Below are 19,981 nucleotides of genomic sequence, written 5' to 3'. Positions count from 1 at the left end.
AAAAAGAATCACTGAATCAAAGGGGATAAATTGTACTTTAAAAAAAATTGCACTAGATTATCCTCCTATAGGCAGCTAATGAACTTGTCTTTCTTGTCATACCTTCCCACGCATGGAACGAGATCAACAAAATAATCCAATAGAATATTCTGAAGTTATTAAAAGTCTTGTTTTCAAAGACTGTTTTACATAGTATGGGAAACTATTAATATAAATATAAAATTATATTACCGAATATAAATTGTATGTGAGCATAAACTCAATTTTATTTAAATTATGACATACGTGTAATGTTTATTGCATCAGTCAGACCTTCCAGCAGGTGACCCAGGGATCCAGGCTGTCTCCACCTTGTGTCACCACCTTCCCAACATGACACGTTCCACATCAGCAGATTAGAGAGCACAGAGACTTATCCCAGGGCTTGTCGGTGCCTCAGGCCAAAGGGACACATGTCATTTTCACTCATGATCTATTGCCCAAAACTTACCTTCTGACCATGCGCAACTACCAGGCAGCGAGGAAGAGAACATGGCTATGGAGTGGGCGTTCCATGTCTCCGGCCCATCCTGGCCACCAAATATTCCTTTTCTTTTCTCTCTCCTTCCTCCAGAAAACAAAACGAAACACAAGCACTCACTCTCACTCCGTGGGAGTTAGCACGAAGGCCCATCGAGTCAAGGCACCAGCTCCAAAGCTCTGAACCTCCAGCACACACACCGCGGTCTCTGCATCGCCTTGGACGTGGGTCCTCTCGGTCCAGAGGACTGTTGTTCTAGAACAGGAGTCCACGAACTTTTTCTCAAAAGGCATTAGGCTTGTGGGCCCTGGCGTATCGGTCACACCCGTCCAACTCTGCCACGGTAGCACAAAAGGCAGTCACAGGACCATATGTAAATGGTGGGCTTGGCTTTGTTTCCATCAAGATTTATTTACAAAAACAGGCCGAAGACATACTTTGCCGGTGAGCAACGGTTTACCAACAGCTAATCTAAAAGGTCAGGTTACCTGCCTTCTGCACACCTAGTACTCAGAGGGGGACAGAGACGGGACAGTGGCCACCAACACTCCCGTCCAAAGGGGAGAAACTTGGGCGACACCGGCAGCCTTAGGGTCACAGAAACTCCGAGCCACTGGGCAGCTATTGCGGAGACTCGGACCTGGCGGGCGGGGATGTTCCCTGATCCTCTCTGGCGGGCACTCCCTTCCCCGCTGCTCTCCAAGGACGCGCTTTGGAAGGTTCTTCTCTTTCCCTTTTCCCTCCTGAGCCAGGTCTGCGGGGCTTTGGCGGATGCGTCCTGCTTGCAGGCTGCACGGCTTTCCCCGCCTGTTGGCCTCGCGCTGTCCCCAGAGCAGTTACAGGTCCCCAGCGATCACAGGGTTCTTGAGGCCAGAGTCACGGGGAGAGGGATGTTTTGCTCTGTTTTGCTGGCACTGTGACTCTCAAAATGTCACCGTCAGTTCCTCCTCCGGGAGCCGCACCCACTGTTCTCTCGGGACTTGGTGTCCAGGCCTGATTGTTTCTCTATTCCAAGTCCCCAGGCTCCTTCTCCCAGCACAGGCGGCTCCTGGCTCCCGGGAGGGACCTGGAGGCGACCTGGAGCAATGGGTGTAAAGGTCACAGCCTTGATCTAATATTTGCTCTGAGACAGTGTAGCCAGAGGGACATTTTAGCAATAGGTGTGACACCACACCGCAATTTAACTTTGCCTTGATTGCAACTGGGCAGCACACCTTTAACCTGGCGTTTGCCTGTGGCCTCTCTTGATCCCCTTACTCAGCCTTTCTCAGCCAGAGGCGGTTACTTTCAACTTTGCTTTCTGGCCTTTCTCCGTCCCCTTTTATTTTATTTATTTATTTATTTATTTTTTGAGACAGAGTCTCGCTCTTTTGCCAGGGCTAGAGTGCTGTGGCGTCAGCCTAGCTCACAGCAACCTCAAACTCCCGGGCTCAAGCAATCCTCCTGCCTCAGCCTCCTGAGTAGCTCGGACTTCAGGCATGCGCCACCATGCCCGGCTAATTTTTTCTATATATTTTTAGTTGTCCAGATAATTTCTTTCTATTTTTAGTACAGAAGGGGGTTTCTCTCTCTCTCTTGCTCAGGCTGGTCTTGAACTCCTGACCTCGAGCTATCCTCCCGCCTCGGCCTCCCAGAGTGCTAGGATTACAGGCGTGAGCCACCGCGCCCGGCCCATCCCCTTTTATTACTCTTAGAAACAAGTCGGTTATTTTCCTTGCTCATCTGGTCCTTGTAGCATCTTGTGAAACACGGTAACAACCGGCACCTGCTCCCAAGGTTCTTTTTCTAACCTCTTCCCCAGAGCTGCAAACTCTTCAGGAAGCAAACGCGCCTCCCCGGTCACGGCAGGCGAGGCTCACGAAGGTTCAGCGCGGACAGCAGGGGCTGCGGCTCCTCGGTCTCTGACTCGGTTTCCTCACTGTGTCGCCCAGCCAATCTGTCGACGCACGCGTTTTAGTTTGCACTGGAGCACCCCACTTGTACTGCCGATTTCTAAACTAGTTAGACTAAGGTAGGACATACTAGAGTCACAAACCGACCCCAGCGTTCGGGGTGTTGGCACAAGTCCCTAGCGTGCTCACAGAGAGTTTAACGAGTCTGGCGGCTCTTACGGTGCGTAAAACATACGTGAGGGAGACACGGAGAAGGAACAACGTGGGTGCTTGCCTCATCTTCCTCAACTCTCCACAGCGAGCATTCATTGCTTTCTAATCAGAAGAAAACTACAAACACTGAGGTTAATAGGTAACCCAGCTGGTTGGGAGGAATGATCCTTAACCATTCAACTGACTGTATCCTTTGAAATCCACTCTCTCCGAATGGGCCTTTCAAGGTGACACACGGCCCATGGGCCCTTCTCTCTCCCGGGGACGGAAGTGCGGCCCTGTCCCCAAGGCCACAGCACCAGAACAAGGACTTGTGGTTTGAGCAGAAGGAAAGAGAAGTTTATGAATTCGCCAGCAAGTGAGGAGGTTGGCAGACTCCATCTCAAAGCATCCATGGCCTGTCTTTGAGCAGAAATGTGGAGCTTTTTACGGGGCAGGTTTTCGGCTTCAGGGTATCGCTGTTCAGCTGTGCTTGGCGGTCTCTGATTCAGCCCGAGGCAACTAAGGGTCCCCTGCCCTCCACCCGGACAGTCCCTTGAGCCGTGCCCTGTGGCGCAAAGAGCCAAGGACTCTCCCGGCCCCTCCCGACCTCTGGCCAGAGGCTGGGATGCAGATTTAGTTCTCAGAACGGCAGAGGAGGTTTTGAAGAGACAGAGACCATGTTTACCCTTTTTCAAGCCATTCTGTTACATCTGGGGATGCGATTCACTCTGAGGCCTTCCCGATTCCTAAAGCATCCTTGCGTCTCTTTCTCTGTTGGCTCACGTTCCTATTTGTGTGATTCTAGCATTTGGATATGGCATGCTCTTTTAAAATATATTAATGTACTTTTCTCTTTTGCATCTGTTTCCATCCTTTTCCTGGGCAGCCTGAGGCACACGCCTGCCTGGAGATGGGAGGGGGCAGGGGGACAGGCACCAGTAAGGGGGCTCACAGCACGTTGTTCCGCCTTTGGGGCTCTCTAGCCCACCAGTCCTATGGTCCCATAAGCTAGATTTGTTGCAAGAGAGAAAGCCAATTGGTTTTCTTTTTTCTTTTTTCTTTTCTTTTTAGACAGAGTCTTGCTCTGTCACCTGGGCTAGAGTGCCGTGGCATCAGCCTAGCTCACAGCAACCTCAAATTCCTGGGCTCAAGCCGTCCTCCTGCCTCAGCCTCCCAGAGTGCTGGGATTATAGGCGTGAGCCACCGCGCCCGGCCCCCAGTTGGCTTCCTTACCCCCATGTCTCCCTAGCTTATGAGGAGGCAGACCTGCATGCTAAATTTCATGATTTATTCCATAATAAAAAGAAAATGCCTTTGGCCTGGGAGGGAGACCGGGTAGCCTCAGCTGCCAGCCCAGAGGGAGAGGGCATGACACAGAGGCGGCACGGAGTGCAGCCCCTGCTCTGGTCCCAAATGATAAGACAGGAGGAGAGATCGGGAGACTAGGAAGGGGCGGGAAAGGGGTATACTGTGTTGATCCTGACATTTTAGGGACGTTTAGGAAAATGCTCTTGCTCAGTTCAAGCTGGACTCGCCTTTCAGGTGTAACCACAGGGAGCTCAGACCCGCACAGCCTGGAGGGAAACCGCCTCAAGGTAAACACGAGGTACAGCAGATTAGGGAGGAGAAAAGATTTTCTGGAGAAAACAGAGGGTGTGCTGTGTCCCCTCGCATGCCTGGGGGACGGGAACGTTCCCTGCACCTCAGTGAAGAGCAAAGAGCTGCAGCGAGGTCACTGGTGATGCTGATTTGCTACCTCTGCAGGTGAGGAGACCCGCACGGCGCCGACTCCAGCTGGGAAGGCTGAAGCGAGAGGCAGAAATAAGGAAATGCTGAGTTTCTGCTTTGACGGCAGAAAGAAAGAGAGACGGCCGCACGGGGCTGAATCTGCACTCCCAGAGTTATGGGGCTCGCGGCTGTTTCCTGTGAGCCAGAGGCGGGGCCACGTGACGGAGAGCGTGGGGGCGTGTTAGGTCCTGTCTGCGTGGTGTCCTTGGAAGGGGAGACGTGGTGTCATCAGGAAGAGCCCACAAGTGCGGGGTGCTCCGGGGCTGAGAGTGAGCGAGGCGTTGCCCTGGAGATGCCCCCCCACCCCCGCCTTCAACAGGAAGCCTAGCTAGGGTCCCCCAGGGCGGGAGGCATCCCCGGGGACTCCCCAGAACTCTTGAGATGGACCTTGGCCATCTGCCAAGACCACAGAGCACAGAAGCTGGTCTCCCAGAAGTGCCATCAGGAAAGAACTTGGCCAATCTCCTAATCCATTTTCCTGCCCTCGAGCTCCAACCCCAAAAGGGTCGGTGAGGTCAGGGGCACCATGGCAGGGCCTGGCCGGCAGGGAGCAAAGCTGCAGGAGGAGGGGAGGCTCCACACAGAGTCCAGAATTTCACTGCAACGTGGAAAGTAGCGTTGTCGTTGCTGAACTGAGTCTGCCTTCAGCGACACCGATGGTCCAAGGTGGCTTTAGCACCCGAGGGACTGGCGATCGGAGTGTCCCTCCCGGGGTCGGGGTGGAACTCGCCACCCCGAACAGGGCGGGGGCCCCTCCGTGGGGGGAAGAGGGGAGCTTTGCGCGTCCATCCCTTGCTTGTCCTGTGTTTGGGCTCCGAGAGGAGGACAGAGAGGAGGAGAGTCAGGGAGAAAGCGAAAAGGAGACAGTAAGAGAGAGAAGGGAAAGAGGGAGAAAGGAGAGGGTGACGGGAGAGGGACAGGGAAGAGGGGAGAAGACGAAGAAGGGAGAGAGAGAAAAGGGAGGAGGAAGAGTAAACCGACTGAGAGGTCTGTGCCCCAGCTGTCCCTCCTCTTTGATTGTCATTTGCCACTTGTAACAGGCACCACCCGCATCCCGCCCAAATCCCCTCGAGGCCCCCACCGCAGGCCCTGCGCCCTCCCGGCACCAGGGTGGAAAGGCCAGGAGTTCAGGTCCCCAGAGCGGCTCAGCCAGTGACCGACGGGAGATGAGGAACCAGCCTCCCCCATCCTGGCCCCCATGGTCCACCCCTGTCTCTCAGTTCCACGGTGGGACGCAGTCCCAGCTGCCCCCAATGTCACCTGCTCGATAAAGCACCTTCTACTGACTTCCTCTCCCCTCTTCCTGTCTCCGCCCAGATGAGCCGCTCACGCACACGCACCCCCGTCTCCCGGGGACTCCACCCTCCCCGCTTCCCATCTGCAGCCGTCCCTGGCAGGCCTCTCTCTTCTGTTGAACGTCCCCCACCCGTAGCTCTGTCCCTCCGGGGGTGGCCATAAAGGAAGGAGGAGGATGTAAAACCAAGAGGCTCTCCTGCCATCTGCCCCCCACAGAGGAAGAGACCAGACCCCGGCTCGGGGATCCCGCCAGCGGCGCGGGCTGGGTGGTGTCCTGCTGCGGCCGCCAGAGCCCTGGCAGTGCGGTCCCAGGGTGGTGCTCCTTCCTGCCCGTCTGCTGGGAGCACATTCAGGAGACGTGAGCAGATGTTTGGCAGACGTTCAACCGCGCTCACCTCAGCCAACATCAACACAGAGACGCCGCAGGGAGAGGAAGGAGGGTGGAGACCGGCTTAGCAGCTAGCGACAGCCACGGGGGACACCATCTCCAGCTCCCTCTGGGTGGGACGGAGGCAGGGTGCTGGTGTGTGACACACATGCAGTGAGCGTGGGACACACGGTGCCAGGATGTGGGGTGGCGCCCTGGGAGGGTCAGCCTGTCCTGCCCAGCTCCCCAGACAGAGGCCACAACCCCAGTGCCAGCCTGGCTGCGTCGGGAGGCCTGGACAACTGCAGGAACCTGGTTCTTTCAGAAAGGGAAGGGCTGGGGCAGGACTGGTCCCCTGCCGCACACACGGGGCGTCTCAAACGCCCTTTCCATACGGACTGGATGTGTCTCCCTCCTGCGCAGCACAGGGCTCCGTGGGGCCTCTACCCCTGACAGAGCCGGGGCGTGGAGCCGACCCCGGGCACCCTCCACCCGGGCTTCAGGGACGCGGCCGGTGACCCAGTTTCCAGGAGTGCTGAGGCGGCCTGTGGGTGCCCTGGGAAGTAGGCACCACCTTTTTTTTTCATGCATTTGTTTATTTTAAAATACTTAATTGAAAAATAAAGATTGCATCAATTCAAGGTGTACAGGCCGGGCGCGGTGGCTCACGCCTGTAATCCTAGCACTCTGGGAGGCCGAGGTGGGCGGATCGTTTGAGCTCAGGAGTTCAAGACCAGCCTGAGCAAGAGCGAGACCCCATCTCTACTAAAAATAGAAATTATATGGACAGCTAAAAATATATATAGAAAAAATTAGCCGGGCATGGTGGCACATGCCTGTAGTCCCAGCTACTCGGGAGGCTGAGACAGGAGGATCGCTTGAGCTCAGGAGTCTGAGGTTGCTGTGAACTAGGCTGGCGCCACGGCACTCACTCTAGCCTGGGCAACAGAGTGAGACTCTGTCTCAAAAAAAAAAAAAAAAAAATTCAAGGTGTACGATGTGATTATTTGATCTACATATGCATTGTACAATGATTATCACGATCACATTAATTGAAACATCCATCACCACCCATGCCGTACGTGAGATCCCTAGAACCTGTTGGTCGTGTGGCTCACAGTCTGTGCCCTTTGACCAGTAATGACGTAGCTCACAGGTTATATGTGAGAATGAAATCGGTTGGTACATGTAAAAGTGCTTAGAAGAGTGCCTGGCACATAATAAGTGCTCAATAAATTGGCCATGATAATGACGACGTCCTAACACGGGGACACAAGTTGGGACACGGTTTCCTGTCCTCGGGGAGCGTTACCGTCAAGCAGCCCTGGAGTTCAGAGTGGCCAGTGCTGGTGACAGAAGCACCTACTCACATGAGACGCCGCCCGGTGGCCGCTCTGCCGGAGCTTGCGCTTGCCTGTGAGATGAGGGGAAGAAGAACCGACGTTTAGCAGTTCAGGCCACGCACCGGGCTGAGCGTGGGGGACACAGAGATTACACTGTAGCCTAGGAGTGCATGGAGTGGCGAACAGGTGTGATGCCCTCCGCGGGCCACACGGCAGGAAGTGACCGGGTCCACGGGGAGCTGTCCGCCCCCAGAGCCGGAGCCTGGAATCATCATCTCCTCCTGCCTCTCCCCAGTACATGGTCTCGATTCACGGACTCTTCCAGACACCCTGAGAGGAAGCTAGTGCCCAGCGGAGAAAACGCTTGCTGAGGTCAAGGTGGCCTCGAGGCAGGGCGGCAGCAGAGAGGACGTGGAGACCGGGCAGCACACAGAATCCCGGGCCTGCGGCTCAGGGTGCGACTTCCGGGGGGCTCCAGGCTGCAGACGGAACGTCTGCAAAGAGTCCCGCAGGGGCTGTATTCTGACCTGGACTTCCCTTGGCGCAAACCCTCGGAATGCTGTTAAGCAGCTTTAGACTTGCCTAATACACCATTTTTTTAATGAAGCCAAAAAAAAAAAAAAATTAACCAATACCCTGGCCACGGAGGTTTTATGGTTTTTCCTCTCTTAAAATGTACATTTTGAAAACTGGAAATGCCCTCATGTTTTTTGACATTAAGCTCAGCAGCTGAGCAGTGACAAGTGTTGACTGGTTGGCATTATTAACATTGACATCTTGTGGCTACTTGGAAAACTGCAGGACCAAACCAGCAGGGCAGAAAGCAGGTCTCCGTCCAGATTTCCAAGCCTGCAGGGATCCTAACCCAGCTCCACTCTCCAAGGTGCTTAGGCAACTGCGAGGTTCCTTGGCCCGGGTGGGGTTCTCCTGGGACCCGCCTCTGTCTTCCCGATGGCCTTAGCTGTGTCCCTCCCCCTACCTGGGACAATTTCCTCACCTGTGAGCAAGCCGGGCGCCCCCTCTATAGAAGGTATGGATCCGTGCACTTGTTGATTCAGTCATCCAGTTAACAGATATTCCCCAGGAAATGCGGCTACAGCAGTGAGCAAGCCTGGTCCCAGAGTGCGGCGGGAATTGAACAAGGAAGCGAGTGCTAGAGGCCCCTGCGGCTTTGCGAGGTGCCCCCCGCCCCGCAGCACTGACGCGGGGACGACACATGGCGACCTGAGAGCCCTCTCGGGTCAGACGTGCTCGCTCTCCGGTCGCTACCGTACTTCATCTGTTGTGACATGTGCAGGTTTTGCTTCTCGTATCTTAACCTCCCTGCAGTCAGCGTGTGCATCGAAACGACCTGCCGGCCCGGTGGCAGTCACGTGTGCACACCTGGTCGGTGGCGCTAATTCCTGGTGGCGTTAAAGCCCTTCGGGGGTTCAGTCAAGAAGCCCCTGGAGGATTGTTCAAGGAAGAACATGATTCCCAAGGTCGCCTGAAGGCTTTCCAGGGACACCTTACGGTCGGCGCAAGAACGCGCCAGAATTGTCGCAGACAGTTCAGACTGTTAAAAAATGTCTTTCCCCAGACGGAGCCAAACCCACCTGCCTCTGGGCCCTGGTTTTGCCCGTCGGAGTCCCCCAGGCAGACCCGACTCTGCTCTCGGCCAAGCCAGAGGTTTCGACCTAGGCTGCACATGAAAATAAACCGGCAGGCTTTAAAAAACACTAATACGTGGTCTCCCAGTCAATTAAAGAAGACCCTCCGGGGGGCCCAAGCACAGTATTTTCTTAAGTCCCAGCCCAGGAATCTGGTGGAAGGGCCCAGAGTGCAGCCTGGCGCTGGGCCTTGGCCATGTTCTCCCAGCGGTTCTGACGTGCGGCCAGGCTGAGACCTTTCAGACCACCCCGAGGAACCCCTATTTCCTCCCTCACTGCCTAAGGCAACGGTCTCCGCCGTGCCCACACGCGGGAACCGTCCAAAGGACACTGGCAAAGCCCGATGCCCAGGCCACACCCCAGGCCAGGAAACCAGAACTTCCAGGCTGGGCCGGGCGTCAGCAATGGTCACAGTTCCCAGGGGGAGCCCCGTGCACAGCCGTGTGTGGGACCCCTGCCCTGGACCCCGCAGTGCGTGGTGGGAACTGCCTGCCCCCCTGAGGAGGGTCGGCCTGCCCTGGCTGGAGCCGCTTCATCTGAAACCTCACAGGAACTCAGTGAAGAATGAATAGATGAGCAAACAAGTGGAAGGATATTTATTTTGTCTGGAACTTTCCAATCACAGGGGTGCCACAACTAACGTCAGGCAGAGGCTCCGACTTCCTCGGTCAGAGGCAGAAACAGAAGCAGGATGGTTTCCAAGAGGGGAGGGGAATCTTTAACCCCACAGCTCACGGCTACGCGCTGCTGCTGCTTCAGCGCATCGTACAGAGCTAAGGCAGTATAGTTCGATAGCTTTATTCACAGACATTATGTCATAACTTTACATAATGTCTTTAAACACTGAGCTTTAAGAAGCAACACACAGTCCTCGCAGAAGCTGCTACTGTGAAGGATCTGAGTTCTTCAGAACGTGGTTTTCGACAAAGGACCACTGTGTGTCATTTTCCAAAGCTGTTTATTCCCCAGACCTGGGGAGCCTGGCCCCAGACTCCCCCCACAAATTCAACAATCTTAACACAGCCTTAGTTCTAATGCAGCTCTCAGAGAGCTCTATACCTTACTTCAAAATTGCTTGAGGCGTGACCAAGGTTAAAGTTCTTTTAAAGCTACATTTGAGGAGAGCAGGGCCCGAGAGGACACACGTGTGCTGGCGTGTCACTGCGTGTTCAGGCCCATGGCCTGCTCCACGGCTCGCGTGTCCTCGGCCGGCGGCCTGGGCAGGCCCAGCATGGTGGGCGAGTTGTTCCTGGGGTTCCTGGTCACCAGCATCCAGTGATTCTTCGGCTTTTCAACTCGGTGCGAATCCAGGTGCGTGTGAGCCGCGACCTCAGCTTCCTTCCCAAAGTAGGTCCTGCAGCAAGAGGGGGGGCGGGGCTGAGCGGCCGCCCCCGGGGGCTGTGCACTTCCTCGCAGAAGCCCCGGGAGAAGCAGGGTGCTTGGAGGGCCTCGGGGACCTCGAACAGCTGAACTGTGTCTCGGGACCTCACTGTCTAACGTGGGACACGTCTGTGGGACGGTTTCGGGCCGTTTGGGCAGGGGTTGGGCAGGGTTCGGGCAGGCGGACCCGCTCGCGCGGCAGCCCTGCGGGGGGAGGAGGGGCTGCTTCGCAGACGGGGACCTCGCAGCTCCAGTTCCACGTGACGCTGCTGCTTCAGCAAAGGAACCGAGCTCCTGCGCTTGTCTGCGCGCCCCGGCCCCAGCGCCGCCCCTGGTTGCGCCCTCAGCAGGTACCTGAGGAAGAGGTGGCGGTGGGCGGCCAGGCCGCGGTTCGTGTAGCAGTGATTGATGAGGACTCTGGCGTTGGCCTTCACAGATAAAGACAACGTGCCATTAGCATTCTGAACTAAAGCCTCCAGTTTCCTAAAAGCAAAAATTTGGGCCGGGCACGGGGGCTCACGCCTGTAATCCTAGCACTCTGGGAGGCCGAGGCGGGTGGATCGCTCAAGGTCAGGAGTTCGAGACCAGCCTGAGCAAGAGCGAGACCCCGTCTCTACTAAAAATAGAAAGAAATTATCTGGCCAACTAAAATATATATAGAAAAAAAATTAGCCGGGCATGGTGGCGCATGCCTGTCGTCCCAGCTACTCGGGAGGCTGAGGCAGGAGGATTGCTTGAGTCCAGGAGTTTGAGGTTGCTGTGAGCTAGGCTGACGCCACGGCACTCACTCTAGCCTGGGCAACAAAGCGACACTCTGTCTCAAAAAAAAAAAAAAAAAAAAAAAGCAAAAATTTGGAAGTATACTATGTATTTATTTAAATTTAGTAAAAAAATATATGTATAAACATATATATTCATGGTCATGCATGATATAACATTTCAGTTGACGAAGAACTGCACATAAGAGCATGAGATTATAATATTGTATTTTTACTATTCCTTTTCTATAGTTAGATACAGAAATCTCACCAGCGTGTTACAGTTGCCTGCAGCGTTCAGAACAGTCACATGCTGTGCAGGCTGGTGGCCTGGGAGCCACAGGCTGCACCATCTAGCCTGGGTGTGCAGTAGGCGACACCTTCTAGGTTTATGTAAGTCACTCTGGGATGTTCACACGAGGACAAAATCACCCAATGACACATTTTCTCAGAATGTATCCCCACTGTCTGTAGCATCAGCGGAGCTCACAGCCACCTCAGACTCCTGGGCTCACGTGATCCTCCTGCCTCAGCCTCCCCGTGAGGAGCTGGGACTACAGGTGCCACGACGCTCAGCTAAGTTTTCTATTTTTAGTAGAGACGGGGTCTCGCTCTTGCTCAGGCTGGTCTTAAACTCCTGAGCTCAAGTGATCCTCCTGCCTCGGCCTCCCCAGAGTGCTAGGATGACAGGCCTGAGCCACTGCACCTGGCCCCGATTTCTTTAAACATTAGCATTTACCAGAAACCTGAAAGAAAACAGCGTCCAGGAAGCGGTATCCCAATCCTTCCGATCTTGCCTCGGTGGTTCCCGGGGCAGGGCCTAGGCGGCCCCACTGAGCAGGCAGGGCTGAGACTTTGCTGCGGGACCCGCCACGGGACAAGTCAGTGCCCTCCCCACTCGGCGGGAGTAAACTGCGGCATCCTAGCACGGACAGGCGCCGCGCTCACCGGGACGGGGAAGCCTTCGTGCTCCAGGCGGAGCTGCGGGTCGGGCAAGGCAACCTGCCAGCAGCTCCTGTAGGAGACCTCGTCCGTCAGGTACACCTCCTGGAGCCAAGACTTCCTGGACGACTTCAGAAGGGTCCTGTGGTCGCTCGTTAAGTACAGCTGGCAATGACAGAAGCAGGTGAAGCAAGTCAGAGCCATGCGGAACGGGGTGGGGAGAGAAGCACCCAGCTGGCTGGACGGCAAGCTCGAAAGCACTTTGCAAAACCTGTTCTTGCTGATTGTCTGAGAAACCTCAATTTCCCTCTGCCTTAGAAGTGCCATCTCGGAACGCACACACGCACCTCAAACTGCTTTTCCACCCTCCGAATGCCAAACTCAGTCTTTCCCCTTCCCACCCCCGTCCCCGCTCTCCTCTTCCTCTTTTTCAGGGCAAAGGACTTGGATCGATATTTCATTTCTTTTAAATGATGCTGCATGAAACTCGTATGAAATAGCATGATGATGTCCCAAGCGACGTCAGCACAGCTGATAGTCATTTGTGAGCCTCGAAGTGGACCACGCTTCTCTGAAATGGGTGCCCACGCTGGGGATTTATGTCAGCTGTTGGGCTGCCCGTGACCTTGCCACAAACCACCCCATCCTGGTGAAGGATCCGGGGCGTCAGCTCCTCGTCAGCTCTCCACTGGGTCACCTGGCCTGGACGTGCAGGTGGTGACTGCTAGTTTTGACAGGTTTCCAACAAGCACCTTTCACGCCAAGGCTGTGCATGAGCTGCTGTGGGGACGGCAGAAATGAGTTGCTGTCCCCAAGCGGTTCCCACCTAGCAGAAGCGGGCGTGGCACATAGAAATGGGAAGCACCTGTGGGCACCTGTAAGGCAAGGGCTGTGGGGCAGAGCCGCGGTGAGCAGCAGGACAGCGAGGTGGGTACAGGGCGCTCTCCTGGACGCTTGGGAAGGGCGCAGGGTGCCAGGGAGCTGGAGGGGCTGAGCACAGGCGGGGCGGGGTCCGCTCCACGGCATGTTACAGAGGGCCTTGAGCGCCACGGCGAACAGCCAGAACTTCATGCAGGGGCAGGGGGACCCACTGCTGGCTTCAGTGAGGACGGGAGGTGACCAGACCTGAGCTTCTAAAAGACCAATCTGGCAGCGCGCCATCCAGCCTGGTCTGGTGTCAGGATAGACTGAAGGGCCAGGCCTGGGGTCCCGACTGCGGAGTTGCGTGGGGAGGAGGCAGCTGAGGTGCATTGGGAAGGCAGAGCAGCAGTGGGGGACGGAGAAGGGACCTGGTGATGAGCTGGACATTGGGTGGGAAAGGGGGACGGGCCACAGCACATTGTAGCTTTGCCCTAGGTGACGGGAGAGCCACAGTGCCTTTGAGAGCAGCAAGAACCCACAGCTTAAAATGGCAAAGAACATTTGCCTCAAACCACAAGCTGCTTTGTTCATGTAAAGAAAAACCACGATAAAATCAGAAACCAGCCCAGAAGGCTGCTATCACCAGAATTTTTATGAATACCCTGCAGTGCTTGCTAATTCAAAGACAGGAAGCAGGCGCGGTGGCTCACGCCTGTAATCCCAGCACTCTGGGAGGCGGGAGGATCACCTGAGCTCAGGAGTTCGAGACCAGCGTGAGCATGAGCAAGACCCGTCTCTACTAAAAACAGAAAGAAATTAACTGAACAACTGAAAAAAAGTAGAAAAAATTAGCTGGGCATGGTGGCACACACCTGTAGTCCCAGCTACTCAGGATGCTGAGGCAGAGGGATCGCTTGAGCCCAGGAGTGTGAGGTTGCTGTGAGCTATGATGGCGCCATGGCACTCTAGTCCAGGTGACAGAGCAAGACTCTGTCTCAAAAGAAAAAAAAAAAAAAATACTTTGTCTCATCCAAGTACTAACCAGGCCCAGCCTTACTTAGATTCCGAGATCAGAAGAAATCGGGCGTGTTCTGGGTGGTGTGGCCATAGACTATTATAGTAATACTTTCGAACCCCCAAGGCTCCCAGGCGTAGGCAAACTTAAGCATCTAATATTGTTCTTCTCCTATATTAGGCAAAAGTTTGATAATCACAAATTTAAATTTAAGAATTGTCAGATACTACCCCTTGCTAGCACAGGTAACATTTGATAGGTGGCAGATGGTCGTGAATTAATCCAGTCGCTTTTGCCTTTTGCCAGCTGCGTAGCAAAATGGCTTTCTTCCCTTACTCTTTAGCTTTCAGGGGTGTATTTTTTGTGCTTTGTGAAGCTAGAAGGAAAGACTTGGGCCCAAACTGCCCGTGAAACGTGCCAGCTGGAACCGTGATGCAGTCAGAGGTGGAGCCCCGGTCTGCAGAGTTCTCTGTCCACTTCAGTGCGTACTGATTAGCCTATTCTGGGAAACGAAAAAGGCTGATACAAAGTAGACATGCAGAGTGATGACTCACCATCTTGTTTTCAAATCCTCCTGTTATCCCGAGGCAAAAGTCCTGCCCGTACCTGAGGACTTGATCAGTGGCATCTCTGTCTGTGCTGTCAGAGGAGAACAAATACAATGTAAACTCTCTGTATTAGAATCATCCTGCAGCCCTACGTTTTTATGTAGGCAATTTTGATCACAATCAACTTTCTTGATAATGTGTGTTTACATACCATAACTGAATTAAATAACTAAATAAAGGGTCTTTCCTTTTGGCCTTAAAATCTAGCTGGCACCGTAGTCCCTGCCCTGCACCATAGCCAGTCACAAGCTTCCCCACGTTGTGGGTCTTTGGCTGGAGTGGACTAAACATGTCATGCCAACATGTACTAAGAAATTCTGGTCAAGTGCTGTGACATCTTTAGAGAGAACCAAGGTTGACACAATTGTAGATATTTAATACAATTTTCTCTCTTAGTCCTTTAGGAAACAGAAGTTATGATTAATTTTTAGTTGCCTTAACACAAATTACCTGTATTCAAAAGAAATCTAAATTAAGAACTTAAAAGACCAGCTATATCCTTGTAATACAAACATGACTATTAGCAATAGTTTTTTTTTCTTTCTTTCTTTCTTTCTTTTTTTTTTTTTTTTTTTGAGACAAAGTCTCACTCTGTTGCCCAGGCTAGAGTGCCGTGGCATCAGCTAGCTCACAGCAATCTCAAACTCCTGGGCTCAAGCAATCCTACTGCCTCAGCCTCCCGAGTAGCTGGGACTACAGGCATGCGCCAACATGCCTGGCTAATTTTTTCTATATATTTTTAGTTGTCCAGACAATTTCCTTCTATTTTTAGTAGAGACAGGGTCTCACTCTTGCTCAGGCTGGTCTCGAACTCCTGACCTCGAGTGATCCTCCTGCCTCGGCCTCCCAGAGTGCTAGGATTACAGGCATGAGCCACTGCGCCCAGCCCAGCAATAGTTTTTAATTGTCATTATATCTCTGTTCATTCTCTAAGGATTTAATTGCTTATTTTCAAAATCTCAAGTACATTTTTTTGAGTTGGGGGAGGTCTCACTATGTTGCCGAGGCTGGCCTTGAACTCCTGGCCTCAAGCTATCCACCCGCCTTATCCTCCCAAAGTGCTAAGATTACAGGCATGAGCTAATGTACCTGGCCTTCGAGTACATTTTTAATGAACAGTTAATTTTAAAATAGAAAATCCCATCTAGTGCCACCTTGTATTAAACTATATACTTTTATTGTAAAAATAACATAGCAACATTAAGGACAATGAAAGCACTCGAGCTCAAAGCATGCTGAAATGTTACAGGAGAACCCACTTTGTTTCCAAGTAGAATATGAATTTAAGTCCCCAGATCCAATACTTATGAATTAAACATTTTGAATCGAACACAAACTCCCAATTATCTGCTGTCTAAGGTAAAAAGGGACTGTGAAGCCCCTGGATGGTAATTCTCAGGGTGAGCCGGCAAGACGAGAGCTGGGAAATGTTCAGAGGACCTCTGCCTCCAGTCGGCCGCACCGTCCCAGGGCCCCCTTACACTGCAAGTGAAAATGGGTATTTATGATGAAAATGAGCTGAACATTAAAGTATCTCTACCTCAAAATGATGAAAGTGTTCCTGCCGACCGGGATCCTGGTTGGAGCCACACTCAGGCCACAGGGCACCTCTAGCTGCTCGCTCAGATGGGCTTGGATCTCATCTGGAGTCATGCTCAGGGCCAGGTCCCCGCCCAGGGACACGTCAGCTTCTGTCTCGGGATAGTCGGGGTTCACAAGCATCACTTTGTCACCGAAATGAACATATCCGTCTTCAGATACGGAAAGCTGCATCTACAGTTTTGACAGGAGTTTCTCACACAAACCGTGCAATCCCAGGGCAGCGGGCGCCCAGGCCGCCCCCAGGTGTGCCTTCCTGGCTTCTCAGACTAGGACCCGTTTAGGTGAGGCCTGCACTTGGATTCCCCCAAATCCTTAGTTCATTCTTCCTTTCCCTTTGCCTTGCCAAGGCAAAGCCTCCAGTAATCCCACACGACGTCAAATGGAGCTGGAGTTACATGAGTCGACTCCATTATTAACCTATTCAGCATTCACTGAAAATTTCCCGAACATCAACTAAGGGGCCTTTCACTTATTTACATATTCATTCATTCATTTCTTTATTTGGAAAATGCAAGTAAACATCAGTAAGAGCAGAGCTCCATTAGGTTTCTAAAGTCTTAGGGAATTTTTTTTTTTTTTTTGGAGACAGAGTCTCACTCTGTTGCCCTGGCTAGAGTGAGTGCCGTGGCATCAGCCTCGCTCACAGCAACCTCAAACTCCTGGGCTCAAGCGATCCTCCTGCCTCAGCCTCCCAAGTAGCTGGGACTACAGGCATGCGTCACCACACCTGGCTAATTTTTTTCTATATATTTTTAGTTATCCAGCTAATTTCTTTCTATTTTTAGCAGAGATGGGGTCTCGCTCTTGCTCAGGCTGGTCTCGAACTTCTGGCCTCAAGCGATCCTACCTCCTCAGCCTCCCAGAGTGCTAGGATTACAGGCATGAGCCACCGCGCCCGGCCCAGTCTTAAGGAATTTAAAACACTGTGGCTTTCAGATTTTACAAAAACAACTGTTATTTTCCAAATGGCAGCTCATTTAAGAGATTTTTTTCTTGCTTAACATATATTCACACTCAATTGGACAGAATTTTGGAAACAATGTTTGAACGTGAAGTTACCGGTCTCAGAAGGTTCTTTTTGAGTCTTCTGCTTCTCTGTATGAGAAGTCCTCCCTCATCCCGCTTCTTTAAGAAGTCTTTCAGGCGCTCCTGGTTGAAGACAAAAATACATGTAATCCTAAACGTCCACAGCAGCCCTGAAGAGCACAGATTACTGAGAATTTTAAGTCAGAAACTCCTCGAGTTGAAAAATCAAAATTTGAGCATAGGAAAAGAAATGTGAGCATAACAATGGGAACGGTGGAAACATTTTTAGCATGACTTTAATGTTTTTATTTCATGGTAGAAGGTTTAGCAAAATGAAAAAGGCACTGAAAAAAAAAAGAAAGAAGAAAAGAAAAAGAAAGCAACATCGCCTGTAAGAAACATCACTACGGCTCAGGCAGCATCTGGAGGCCTCTCCCCGCTGAGCTTTCCCTTGAGTGTCCGATAATCGATAATCGATAATCGATACGGGAAAGCCCACCCGCCCCCACGGGACCGTGCGGGACGCCCGCCTTGCTAGGACCGCGCGGGACAGTGCGAGGCAGTGAGTGACGTCAGTGGAAGGACCCCTGCGGGCCGCTGGGGAGGGCGTGCGGACGGTGGGGGACACCTCCTCCTGGGAGCCCGCGCCCTCCCCGGCCCAGCCCGGACGGTGAGACTCTAAGCGACAGGACGGGGGAGCCCGGCGGGGCTCTGGGCCAAGCGGAGCGCAGGCACCGCGCGCGGGAGCGAAGGGACCCCGGAGAGGGGAGTCAGCGCTCTCAGAGTGCAGGGCCGTGAGCCCCGCGTTTGCGGGACCGCAGGTGACACTCCCGGGGCTCTCGGAGGAGGGTGGGCCGTCGGGGGTGGGGGGTGCCCGGTGTACGGTGAGAGAGGAGGCTGGAGCGCCAGGAGGAGCCGCCGAGGGCAGGTTGGGGGTCCCTGGGCCGCCGGCGCCCTGCGCACCTCCTCCAGGTAGATGTCCTCGTTCCAGTTGCCCATCCGGACCCGCGGGCTGTACAGGTTCTGCGCCATCCTGCCGGGTCCAGCGAGCGGGTCTCCGGACACAATGCCGCCGGTTAGCGTGCCCCGTCGCCATGACGACGCGGCTCCTGGCAACCGGTCAAGGTCCACTGGCCAACGGGTGACCGCACACCCGCGGGCCCGGGCCAGGGCTGTCACCCCCCCCACCCCCCCACCCCCGCCCGCCGCACGTCCACCTCAGGTTTCCCTAAGCGCAAAGCAGGCCAGGGGGAAACCCGAGCTGAAACCTGCCTGCTCCCTAGAGAGAAACGTAAAACTTCCTTTTTCATCAGAATCTAGAGGGAAAACGCTGTCCAGCGCCACCCGCTCGTTAAGGCAGCAGGGAGGAGCTGGCGGCCCACCTGCTGTAGCAGCGGCAATTTCACCCCAACCCCAAACAATACGTGATCAATACAGAAATCTGCAAACCAAGCAGCATGGAAAGAAGGGACCAACACCCCAGGCCTCAGGTAAGAACAAACCAGGTCAGCGCTGCCTGCGCGTCCCACGTGGTCGGTGCTCAGGGACCCGGCAGCGCTGCTCCCTCCTCTGTCCCCGATAAGACAAGCCTGGGACTGGCAAGGACTCTCGGTAAAACCAGAGTAAGATGTAACCAACATTTCCTAAGCAAAATATTGTTTTATGGGCAGGAGAAATCAATAGTTACTGTAGGACACCTGGGGCTGATGCTGGCGGAGCACATTCATTCCTTCGCCTGTATTTGGTGTCCGCTAAGACAGGACAGAAACGCAAGACAGGAGCCTCCCTCCCTTCTGCAAACCCCTCTAAGAGAAGACGGTTCGTGAAGCCCAATCGCTATTCCAGGGAGACTGTAGTAAGTGCAATTAAAGACGTGCTGATGAAAGGCCAGGGCGGTTTAGATCCTTTCTGCCTGGAGGGATGGTGAGGTTGAGAACTGGATGGCCCTGGGGTGGTGCGGGCCGGATGCTTTGGGGCTGACGTGGAAGGGTCTGGCTGGCAGCCTCGGCGGACAGAAACAGGAACCCTCCTCCACAGGTGGACCCGCTCTCTGCCGGTGCGTTGCCACGTTCTAGGCACTTCGGAAGGACAAACAGGACAAGGAACTTGGGTCAGATGTTATCCCACTAACAGCATTTGGTAAGTTAAGAAACTGAGTCTCAAAGAAGCCAGGAGCTTATCTAAGTTTAAACTGATAAAGGACTCCCCCAGATTTTCTGACTCCAAAGTTATATTTTTTGCTAAGTGTTTTCGTATTTCCCATAAAGTCAGGAATAAGACAAGGCAGCTCTAGTCTCCACATTTTTAATAAGGATCTAATGATCGGCCGTTTGGTAATTCCTTGCTCTCATACAGCTTTGCTCCCAGCGACCCCCTCTGTGCTGTTATTGACAAGTATATTACAGTTCTGTGTGTTATAAATAAAGCAATACAATTATGTACATGTTGTTTTATACAATTGCCTTTTACATCAGTAAGAAGAAATACCCAACTACACTCTTTGGTAATTACATCTGTAATTATCTTTCTTGATGCTCCTTGTTCTTTCACCTGGGTGCAGATTACTGCCTAGTGGCATTTGTTTTCAACGTGAAGAACTTTCTTTGGTATTTCTTCTAAATCAGGTCTGCTAGCAACACATTCTCAATTTAAAATGTTTATTTATTTGCTTGTTTGTTTATTTTTGGAGACACGGTCTCACCCTGTTGCCTGGGCTGGAATGCAGTGGCATCATCATAG

The 19,981-nt window shown here is 53.2% G+C and overlaps 1 protein-coding gene across 1 annotated transcript; it reads right to left on the bottom strand.

The window, feature by feature from the left end:
- Positions 1 to 10,208: 10,208 nt before the first annotated feature.
- CFAP161 (cilia and flagella associated protein 161) lies at positions 10,209 to 18,274 on the bottom strand. The gene is made up of 7 exons (XM_069465635.1): positions 18,206 to 18,274; positions 17,276 to 17,365; positions 16,155 to 16,387; positions 14,561 to 14,645; positions 12,137 to 12,295; positions 10,785 to 10,858; positions 10,209 to 10,404 (listed from the first exon to the last, which is right to left on the bottom strand). Exons 1-7 carry the CDS (start codon positions 18,272 to 18,274, stop codon positions 10,209 to 10,211), a joined length of 906 nt encoding a protein of 301 aa, XP_069321736.1.
- Between the last annotated feature and the right edge of the window lie 1,707 nt (positions 18,275 to 19,981).

Source organism: Eulemur rufifrons, chromosome 3 (assembly GCF_041146395.1).
Source record: "Eulemur rufifrons isolate Redbay chromosome 3, OSU_ERuf_1, whole genome shotgun sequence".
NCBI lineage: Eukaryota > Metazoa > Chordata > Mammalia > Primates > Lemuridae > Eulemur > Eulemur rufifrons.
The sequence above is the reverse complement of the archived record's forward strand: the minus strand, read 5'-3'. Positions and strand labels throughout refer to the sequence as shown.

Excerpts from the sequence above, each read along its gene's own strand:
- CFAP161 (XM_069465635.1), bottom strand. The coding sequence starts at position 18,274 with ATGGCGCAGAACCTGTACAGCCCGCGGGTCCGGATGGGCAACTGGAAC. Across the intron at positions 16,388-17,275 it reads AAAAGAACCTTCTGAGACCG|ATGCAGCTTTCCGTATCTGA; the intron begins GTAACTTCACGT and ends TCAAAACTGTAG. Across the intron at positions 12,296-14,560 it reads GAGGATTTGAAAACAAGATG|CTGTACTTAACGAGCGACCA; the intron begins GTGAGTCATCAC and ends TGTCATTGCCAG.